The sequence below is a fragment of the Oncorhynchus mykiss genome, chromosome 6 (assembly GCF_057628025.1).
Source record: "Oncorhynchus mykiss isolate SJ-2025 chromosome 6, ASM5762802v1, whole genome shotgun sequence".
Classification (NCBI taxonomy): domain Eukaryota; kingdom Metazoa; phylum Chordata; class Actinopteri; order Salmoniformes; family Salmonidae; genus Oncorhynchus; species Oncorhynchus mykiss.
In genome coordinates, this window is record NC_143027.1 from 72,478,648 (window position 1) to 72,489,439 (window position 10,792).

Here is a 10,792-nt window from a genome sequence, read left to right on the forward strand (position 1 = left end):
TTTGAAATTCACTGCTTGACTAAGAGACCTTACAGATAATTGTATGTGTATGGTCCAGAGATTAAGTAGTCAAAAATCATGTTAAACAGTGCTATTGCACACAGAGTGAGTCCATGGAACTTATGTGACTTGTTAAGCACAGTTTTACTCCTGAACACATTTAGGCTTGCCATAACAAATGGATTGAATTCTTATTGACTCAAGATTTCTGATTTCTGATTTAAATTTTTATTCATTTGTAAACGTTTCTAAAACCAAAATTCCACTTTGACATTATGGGGTAATGTGTCTAGGCCAGTGAGACAACATCTCAATTAAAACATTTTAAATTCAGGCTGTAACACAACAACATGTGGAAAAAGTCACTGGATGTGGATACTTTCTGAAGGTACTGTACATGTCGACAGCAGAGGAAACACGCCCCAATCCACATCGACGGGGCCGCAGTGGTACGTGGAAGTATTTATTCATGATGTATTAACAAACTAGATGTGGTAAGTCTCTCCATTACCACATGTAATCCATTCCTGGCAATGAAAAATACATGAGCTCATACTGTACATATAAATGAAAAGCAGACATTGAGTAGACAGACCACTCCTGTGCCTTCTCTTAGGTACTATTCTATGACCAAGGTCCCCCCCTCCCCACACACACACACACACACACACACACACACACACACACACACACACAGTAGATCCTTTTATAAAGACAACAAAGCGAAATATTCGGTCAAAGATATATTGTTACATGCCTGCAAAGAGAGAAGGAGTGCTGTGAGCTGACAGAATATACCTCAAACAGAAAAACACCCATATTTCTAATCACAGTATTGGATGTCCCATCTCCCTCTCTCTTTCTCTGCTTTCTCTTGCTCCATTCAAATACAATGCACACACACAAATCAGGAGAGATCTGGGAGGAGTAGGAGTAGAGGAAATAGAAGAGTTTGGGATAGAATTAGGGTTGAGAGAGGAGTGGAGGGGAAGGATTGATGTGATTGGTCCAGAAGGAGGGTGGCTGTACAGTCATATTCTTCTGAAAGCAAGGCTCAATGAATGAACACTCTTCATTTCAGGTAGCCAGCCAACACAACATTGAGGTAAATGCTATTATGCCCAGGGATAAGCCAGGTACTTTCCACGCACAGATGTTTCTCAAAGCTTTAACTGAGTGTCAGACTACTGTTCTGATATGGATTTGTACTCTGTTCTTTTCCAGTTCTCCTCCACAGCTGACTGAAACTGACAGTTGAACATTGGCTGGTTGACTGAGGTATTATCCATCCATCTTCCACTAATCCATTGTTTTCCTTGCAGATCACGTTTACAGATACACAGACAGAGAAACTGCCAAGGTAACTGTGTCTCAGATAGATGGCTGACAAGCAGATCAGGTAAGTGCGGATAAGGATATTGATGGAAACAGATGAATCTGAGAATATTTTATCAAATTTTTTAATTAATGTTCCATTTTGAGTCTTGAAGTAATTCCTCCACCATTTTCCAGCTCTCTCATTCTTGTTTTTAACTTTTTTTATTGATTGGTCATTGTCACCTTTTTGAACCCTTCTCACTCTTCTCTCTTTCTCTCCCTCTCAGTTTACCTGCCAAATTGATCAACGGGGGAATTGCTGGACTGATTGGTGTGACATGTGTATTTCCTATTGACCTAGCCAAGACCCGTCTCCAGAACCAGCAAAATGGTTCCCGTCTCTATACCAGCATGTATGTACAATGTTGTTCAACACACTCTTTTAACCAGTCAAAAAAAGTAAAACATCTAAAACAAACTTGCAGTTTGCTTGTAGTATCTGCTTACCTCTGGTTGATTCTCTGAGTCCTTTGCACAGTAATCCTTTGTGTTCACAACACAGGTCAGATTGCCTTATCAAGACCATCCAATCAGAGGGGTACTTTGGCATGTACAGAGGTAGGACAAAATTGTGTGTGTGTGTGTGCATGCGTGTGTGTGTGCGTGTGTGCACACAGGTTTGAGCATGTTCTTTGTTTATGATTCTGTGTATCTCTATTTCTTTAACCATTAGGTGCTGCTGTGAACCTGACTCTGGTCACTCCAGAGAAGGCCATCAAACTAGCTGCCAATGACTTCTTTAGACAGCACCTGTCCAAGGATGGGTGAGTAGTGCTAAGAGGCGTCTTTCAAACACCTATCTGTCAAATACAATCCTACACCAGTCGTAACTGACTGGTACACCAACCTCTTTCCCACTCTGATCTCATTGAATAGATGTACTTGAAAGATGTATTATATACTATATCAGCTTTAACTAACTTCTTGTTTGGATTTGATATACACATCACAAATAGGATTGTAATAATATCTCACTATGTGCTGGGATCTAGTGGTAATACGTAGAAGTATAAATATTTTGTAAACACACATCATGGTTGATAAGACCAATCCCACAGGCCCCTGCAGCATTATCCGCATGACATACCTGGGCTATCTTTAGCATCCCTCAACATTTCCATGGGGACCAACAACATGGCTGATAAATTATTGAGTGACCTGCGCTAGTGAACTGGTGAATTATTAACATGTTTCTAAGACTGTGTGAGTGCGTGTGTGTGTGCATGTATGTATGTATGTATTTGTGTGTGTGTGTGTGTGTGTCTTTATGTATGTTTCTTTATGTGTATGTTATGTTTGGTATGTTTATTGTATTATGCATGTTTATGGTCATGGCCTATGTGTATGGAAACAGAGAGTTTTATGTTGTATGCCTTTTGTTTAATGTATGGAAATCACTTGAGATAACACCAGAACATCCAGGGAAATGAGCAAAGTCATTGAACCAAAATAATTATGACATTTGTTCTCTCTCTCAGTCAGAAGCTTAGCCTGCTGAGGGAGATGCTGGCGGGTTGTGGTGCTGGTACATGTCAGGTAAGATCAGTTTGGGTATCAGCCTCAGACAGCTTTCTACTACCATCTTGTGGCTCAACAGTAATTATGCACAATAGTTGTGTGTCTGCCTGGGTATTTGAACTCTTCTGAAACACAGTCACACTGTCTCTCCATCTCTCTGTCTCTCCATCTCTCCGTGTCTCCATCTCTGTCTCTCCATCTCTCTGTGTCTCCATCTCTTTGTCTCTCCATCTCTCTCTCTCCATCTCTATGTCTCTCCATCTCTCTGTCTCTCCATCTCTTTGTCTCTCCATCTCTCTGTCTCTCCATCTCTCTGTGTCTCCATCTCTCTGTCTCTCCATCTCTTTGTCTCTCCATCTCTTTGTCTCTCCATCTCTCCATCTCTCTGTGTCTCCATCTCTCTGTCTCTCCATCTCTTTGTCTCTCCATCTCTTTGTCTCTCCATCTCTTTGTCTCTCCATCTCTGTCTCTCCATCTCTCTGTCTCTCCATCTCTCTGTCTCTCCATCTCTCTGTGTCTCCATCTCTCTGTCTCTCCATCTCTCTGTGTCTCCATCTCTTTGTCTCTCCATCTCTTGGTGCAGGTCATCATCACCACTCCCATGGAGATGCTAAAGATTCAGTTACAGGATGCAGGGCGGATAGGTGAGAGATGGGTAGAAGAAGGAGAGAGGAGGTTGTATGTTCCCCTGTTCCCAGTCACTGTTTCATGACTAACCAATATATTGTCAGCCAAACAGACACAAACAGATCACAGAGATCTGATCAGTTAGAACCCGTAACAACCACCATTGTTTTTGTATCAATGTAAAATAGTTACTCTCCCCACATACTCCCCACATTAAATTTTGTTTGACAACTACTCCTGAGGCATTCCTGCTTCTCTGTCCCTGGTTAACGATGTCACAGTGATGATATTGATGATGTTTTGTGTGTTATGACAGAGGATCAGAGGAAGCTGATGTCCCAGGCTGCAGTTGGGGACCCTGGGGTCCCAGTGGAGTTGAGGTCCCATACAGCAATGCAGCTCACCCGGGAGACGGTAAGAACATCTCTGTACAGCAATGCAGCTTACAAGTGCATGGTAAGGACAGTTGTGTGTGTGTATACATGTATGAGTGTGTATACAGTTGTGTGGTTTTTCCATGCATCGGCAAGACAGAACAGCTGCCTCCGGTAAGACAAGGGGTGGAGGTCTGTGTCTATTTGTCAATAACAGCAGGTGCGCAAATTCAAATATTAAGGAAGTCTCGAGGTTTTGCTTGCCTGAGGTACAGTATCTCTTGATAAGCTGTAGAGTACACTATTTACCAAGAGAGTGTTCATCTATATTTTTCGTAGCTGTCTATTTTCCACCACAAACCAATGCTGGCACTAAGACCGCACTCAACGAGCTCTATAAAGCTATAAGCAAACAAGAAAATGCTCATCCAGAGGCGGTGCCCCTAGTGGCCAAGGACTTTAATATAGAAAAACTCAAATCTGTTTTACCTGTTACATGTGCAAGAAGAGAGGAAAAAGACTCTAGACTACCTTTACTCCAAACACAAAAATGCGTACAAAGCTCTCCCTCGCCCTCCATTTGGCAAATCTGACCATAATTTCCCCTCCTGATTCCTGCTTACAAACAAAAACTAAAGCAGGAAGTACCAGTGACTCACTCAATATGGAGGTAGTCAGATTACGCAAATTAGAGGTCGACCGATTGTGATTTATCAACACCGATGCCGATTATTGGAGGACCAAAAAAAGCCGATACCGATCAATCGGCCGATTTAAAAAAATATGTATTTGTGATAATGACAATTACAACAATACTGAATGAACACTTATTTTAACTTAATATAATACATCAATAAAATCAATTTAGCCTCAAATAAAATGAAACATGTTCAATTTGGTTTAAATAATGCAAAAACAAAGTGTTGGAGAAGAAAGTAAAAGTGCAATATGTGCCATGTAAAAAGCTAATGTTTAAGTTCCTTGCTCAGAACATGAGAACATATGAAATCTGGTGGTTCCTTTTAACAGGAGTCTTCAATATTCACAGGTAAGAAGTTTAAGGTTGTAGTTATTATAGGAATTATAGGACAATTTCTCTCTATACGATTTGTATTTCATATACCTTTGACTATTGGATGTTCTTATAGGCACTTTAGTATTGCCAGTGTAACAGTATAGCTTCCGTCCCTCTTCTCGTTCCTACCTGGGCTCGAACCAAGAACACATCGACAACAGCCACCCTTGAAGCAGCGTTACCCATCGCACCACAAAAGCTGGTATGGGTAGTCAACAACACATCTGCCACGCTGATCCTTAACACGGGGGCCCCTTAGGGGTGCGTGCTTAGTCCCCTCCTGTACTACCTGCTCACCCATGACTGCGTGGCCAAGCACGACTCCAACACCATCATTAAGTTTGCAGACGACACAGCGGTGGTAGGCCTGATCACCGACAACGATGAGACAGCCTATAGGGAGGAGGTCAGAGATCTGGAAGTGTGGTGCCAGGACAACAAGCTCTCCCTCAATGTGATCAAGACAAAGGAGATTATCGTGGACTACAGGAAAAGGAGGGCCGAGCACGTACCCATTCTCATCGACGGGGCTGTACTGGAGCAGGTTGTGAACTTCAAGTTCCATGGTGTCCACATCACCAACACACTATCATGGTCCACACACACCAAGACAGTCATGAGGAGAGCAGGACAATGCCTATTCCCCTAAAGATTTGGCATGGGTCCTCAGATCCTCAAAAAGTTCTACAGCTGCACCATCGAGAGCATCCTGAATGGTTGCATCACCGCCTGGTATGGCAACTGCTCGGGCTTCGATCGCAAGGGGCTACAGAGGCTAGTACGTACGGCCCAGTACATCACTGGGGTCAAGCTTCCTGCGACATATATAGGTCCTGACCTATATACCAGTCATTGTCATAGAAAGGCCCTTATTTTTCTTTAAACTACATTGTTGGTTAAGGGCTTGTAAGTAAGCATTTCACGGTAAGGTCTACCTGTTGTATTTGGCACATGTGACAAATAAAATGTGATTTGATTTGATTGTGCCTGCCGTAAGCCAATTGATACAGTATGTGTATTACAGTGATTAAGACCAGAATTCAGACCATGACACGGGGAAGTCAGGAGGGCACCTACAACGGAGTGACAGAATGCATCAGGTAACCTCTCCTTCTCACTCTAACTCTTCCACTGCTTCCCTCCTGGTTTTGACAGGCCCTTTCTGATCGATCACATCCATATTATCTGATGGTAGAACATTAAAACATCTACTGGTACTATGAAATAAACTGAGAAGGCATTTTAGACTAGAAAATTCAGTACATGTGGGATAAAAAATGTCACGATCGTCCTGATGGAAACACCAGATTTGTCGTAAACTTTCCAAATATTGAATAAACTAAATACAATAGACAAGGTGGGATCTTTTTGTCTGTAAAATGAATTATGCGAGAGATGGTGGCGGAAAGGCTTTTAAGTGCAAATATTGATTTAATAAAGTCATCTTGCAGTCACAAGATGAAATGTGTGGTCCTCCCTCTAAAACTTTGGAAAGCATACAGTTTATTAGGCTACAGATGAAATAAACTATGATGAACTTCACAGCATGGTGAAATTGCAAAGTGATGAGCTTGATGCTCCTTTCCCAAAAATATTGAGGGTCTTATTCTGGTGACAAAATTAACAACAAGTGCTTGGCTGCCATTTCACGATTAAAAAGAATCTCGCTCTCATGTCCATGAACTCATTCTGATTTGTTGTGGCCCCCACAATCATTAAAGTTGCCCATCCCTGATGTAGGCTATACCCGCACTGTATCTACGAGCTGTCGGCTAGAGTGCATGTACCAACAACAGAGTGGGCACATCCGCTATATTAACTCAATATTTTTTGTAACAAAACCATCAGTTGAAAATGTAATGGAAACCCTCCCTCCCTGAAGAAGGCCATGCTGCCGAAATGCGTCAAATTGGATGGAAACCTCGCTATAGATTAAGATTTGAGATGTATATTAAAAAGGTTTTGTGGCAAAACGCTATATATCCATTTTTTTAGCTGGAATGGAATGTTTGTATCCTGCAGATTTGACATATTGACGTATTACTTTATTGATAATTTTGTAAATATGTATTTAAAAAAAAAATGATGTCACCAACAGACATATCAGTAGATTGGAATTTTAATGATATCTAGTTTATGTACACCAGTGGAGACTGCTGAGGGGTGGACAGCTCAAAATAATGGCTGGAATGGAGTAAATGGAATGGTACCAAACATGTTGTTCCCAGTGTTCCTCAACTAACCTCACTACTCACTGGACCCTTATGATCACTCGGCTAAGCATGCCTCTCCTTAATGTCAATATGCCTTGTCCATTGCTGTTCTGGTTAGTGTTTATTGTCTTATTTCACTGTAGAGCCTCTAGCCCTGCTCATTATACCTTATCCAACCTTTCAGTTCCACCACCCACACATGCGATGACATCACCTGGTTTCAATGATGTTTATAGAGACAATATCTCTCTCATCATCACTCAATGCCTAGGTTTACCTCCACTGTATTCACATCCTACCATACCTTTGTCTGTACATTATACCTTCAAGCTATTTCATCGCCTCCAGAAACCTGCTCCTTTTACTCTCTGTTCTGGACGTCCTAGACGACCAATTATCATAGCTTTTAGCCGTACCCTTATCCTACTCCTCCTCTGTTCCTCTGGTGATGTAGAGGTGAATCCAAGCCCTGCAGTGCCTAGCTCCACTCCTATTCCCCAGGCGCTCTCTTTTGATGACTTCTGTAACCGTAATAGCCTTGATTTCATGCATGTTGACATTAGAAGCCTCCTCCCTAAGTTTGTTTTATTCACTGCTTTAGCACACTCTGCCAACCCGGATGTCCTAGCCATGTCTGAATCCTGGCTTAGGAAGACCACCAAAAACTCTGAAATCTCCACCCCTAACTACAACATTTTCAGACAAGATAGAACGGCCAAAGGGGGCGCTGTTGCAATCTACTGCAGAGATAGCCTGCAGAGTTCTGTCCTACTATCCAGGTCTATACCCAAACAATTTGAACTTCTACTTTTAAAAATCCATCTCTCTAAAAACAAGTCTCTCACCGTTGCCGCCCGCTATAGACCTCCCTCTGCCCCCAGCTGTGCTCCGGACACCATATGTGAACTGATTGCCCCCCATCTATCTTCAGAGCTTGTGCTGCTAGGTGACCTAAACTGGGACATGCTTAACACCCCAGCCATCCTACAATCTAAGCTTGATGCCCTCAATCTCACACAAATTATCAATGAACCTACCAGGTACCACACCAAAGCCGTAAACATGGGGACCCTCATCACTCTCAAACAACGACCTCCACTCATCACTGTCAAACGCTCCCTGAAACACTTCAGCGAGCAGGCCTATCTAATCGACCTGGCACGGGTATCCTGGAAGGATATTGACCTCATCCCGTCAGTAGAGGATGCCTGGTTATTAAAAAAAAGCATTCCTCACCATCTTAAATAAGCATGCCCCATTCAAGAAATGTAGAACCAGGAACAGATATAGCCCTTGGTTCTCTTCAGACCTGACTGCCCTTAATCAACACAAAAACATCCTATGGCGTTCTGCATTAGCATCGAACAGCCCCCGTGATATGCAACTTTTCAGGGAAGTTAGAAACCAATATACACAGGCAGTTAGAAAAGCCAAGGCTAGCTTTTTCAAGCAGAAATTTGCTTCCTGCAACACAAACTCAAAAAAGTTCTGGGACACTGTAAAGTCCATGGAGAATAAGAACACCTCCTCCCAGCTGCCCACTGCACTGAGGATAGGAAACTCTGTCACCACCGAAAAATCCACTATAATTGAGAATTTCAATAAGCATTTTTCTACGGCTGGCCATGCTTTCCACCTGGCTATCCCTACCCCGGTCAACAGCACTGCACCCCCAACAGTAACTTGCCCAAGCCTTCCCCATTTCTCCTTCTCCCAAATCCAATCAGCTGATGTTCTGAAAGAGCTGCAAAATCTGGACCCCTACAAATCAGCCGGGCTAGACAATCTGGACCCTTTCTTTCTAAAACTATCTGCCGAAATTGTTGCAACCCTTATTACTAGCCTGTTCAACCTCTCTTTCGTGTCGTCTTATATTCCCAAAGATTGGAAAGCAGCTGCGGTCATCCTCCTCTTCAAAGGGGGGGGGGGGACACTCTTGACCCAAACTGCTACAGACCTATATCTATCCTACCCTGCCATGCTAAGGTCTTCGAAAGCCAAGTCAACAAACAGATTACCGACCATTTCGAATCCCACCGCACCTTCTCCGCTATGCAATCTGGTTTCAGAGCTGGTCATGGGTGCACCTCAGCCATGCTCAAGGTCCTAAACGATATCTTAACCGAAATCGATAAGAAACAATACTGTGCAGCCGTATTCATTGACCTGGCCAAGGCTTTCGACTCTGTCAATCACCACATCGTCATCGGCAGACTCGATAGCCTTGGTTTCTCAAATGATTGCCTCGCCTGGTTCACCAACTACTTCTCTGATAGAGTTCAGTGTGTCAAATTGGAGGGCCTGTTGTCCGGGCCTCTGGCAGTCTCTATGGGGGTGCCACAGGGTTCAATTCTTGGGCCGACTCTCTTTTCTGTATACATCAATGATGTCGCTCTTGCTACTGGTGAGTCTCTGATCCACCTCTACGCAGACGACACCATTCTGTATACTTCGGGCCCTTCTTTGGACTCTGTGTTAACAACCCTCCAGACGAGATTTAATGCCATACAACTCTCCTTCCGTGGGCTCCAACTGCTCTTAAATACAAGTAAAACTAAATGCATGCTCTTCAACCGATTGCTGCCTGCACCTGCCCGCCCGTCCAGCATCACTACTCTGGACGGTTCTGACTTAGAATATGTGGACAACTACAAATACCTAGGTGTCGGGTTAGACTGTAAACTCTCCTTCCAGACTCACATCAAACTTCTCCAATCCAAAGTTAAATCTAGAATTGGCTTCCTATTTCACAACAAAGCATCCTTCACTCATGCTGCCAAATGTACCCTCGTAAAACTGACCATCCTACCAATCCTCTACTTCGGCGATGTCATTTACAAAATAGCCTCCAATACCCTACTCAATAAATTGGATGCAGTCTATCACAGTGCCATCCGTTTTGTCACCAAAGCCCCATATACTACCCACCAATGTGACCAGTACACTCTCGTTGGCTGGCCCTCGCTTCATACTCGTTGCCAAACCCACTGGCTCCAGGTCATCTACAAAACCCTGCAAGGTAAAGTCCCCCCTTATCTCAGCTCGCTGGCCACCATTGCAGCACCCACCTGTAGCACGCGCTCCAGCAGGTATATCTCTCTGGTCACCCCCAAAACCATTTCCTCCTTTGGCTGCCTCTCCTTCCAGTTCTCTGCTGCCAGTGACTGGAACGAACTGCAAAAATCTCTGAAACTGGAAACACTTATCTCCCTCACTAGCTTTAAGCACCAGCTGTCAGAGCAGCCCACAGATTACTGTACCTGTACATAGCCCATCTATAATTTATCCCAAACAACTACCTCTTCCCTTACTGTATTTATTTATTTTGCTCCTTTGCATCCAATTATTTATATTTCTACCGTGCCAATATTTCAAACCGTGCCAATATATCCTCTAACCAACAGCTTTGAGGGATTGTCAATTTTATTCAACGGGTTACCAACATATTCAACATATTTTAATAAAAATGTCATTTTGATGACGTCTTTCTTACTATTAAATCCTTCACGAGATATATCCTGTCTTGTTTTGCACGCTTTGTACAAAATAATAAAATGCAGTACTACAGGATATTTTTTAACATAGCTCTTTATTAGCTACCTACAACT

The 10,792-nt window shown here is 43.0% G+C and overlaps 1 protein-coding gene across 2 annotated transcripts; it reads left to right on the top strand.

Moving 5' to 3' along the window:
- The first annotated feature begins 1,051 nt into the window (after window positions 1-1,051).
- On the top strand, window positions 1,052-5,271 carry LOC110518525 (mitochondrial glutamate carrier 1-like). 2 transcript variants are annotated; one of them, XM_036980908.2, is made up of 8 exons: window positions 1,052-1,136; window positions 1,323-1,399; window positions 1,605-1,730; window positions 1,880-1,935; window positions 2,051-2,141; window positions 2,856-2,913; window positions 3,479-3,539; window positions 3,839-5,271. In XM_036980908.2, the coding sequence occupies exons 2-8, from the start codon at window positions 1,380-1,382 to the stop codon at window positions 4,072-4,074; spliced, it is 648 nt and encodes a 215-aa protein (XP_036836803.1). In that variant the 5' UTR covers window positions 1,052-1,136; window positions 1,323-1,379; the 3' UTR covers window positions 4,075-5,271. The 2 variants fall into 2 exon arrangements, with proteins under 2 accessions (XP_036836803.1, XP_036836802.1); XM_036980907.2 differs by having other exon boundaries at window positions 1,052-1,105.
- The last annotated feature ends 5,521 nt before the right edge of the window (window positions 5,272-10,792 follow it).

What these genes read in the sequence shown, in the direction of transcription:
- LOC110518525 (XM_036980908.2), top strand. Translation starts at nt 1,380, where the DNA reads ATGGCTGACAAGCAGATCAG. An exon ending in GTACTTTGGCATGTACAGAG is followed by an intron (nt 1,936 to 2,050) that starts GTAGGACAAAAT and finishes TTTAACCATTAG; the next exon opens with GTGCTGCTGTGAACCTGACT. An exon ending in GTGGTGCTGGTACATGTCAG is followed by an intron (nt 2,914 to 3,478) that starts GTAAGATCAGTT and finishes CTCTTGGTGCAG; the next exon opens with GTCATCATCACCACTCCCAT.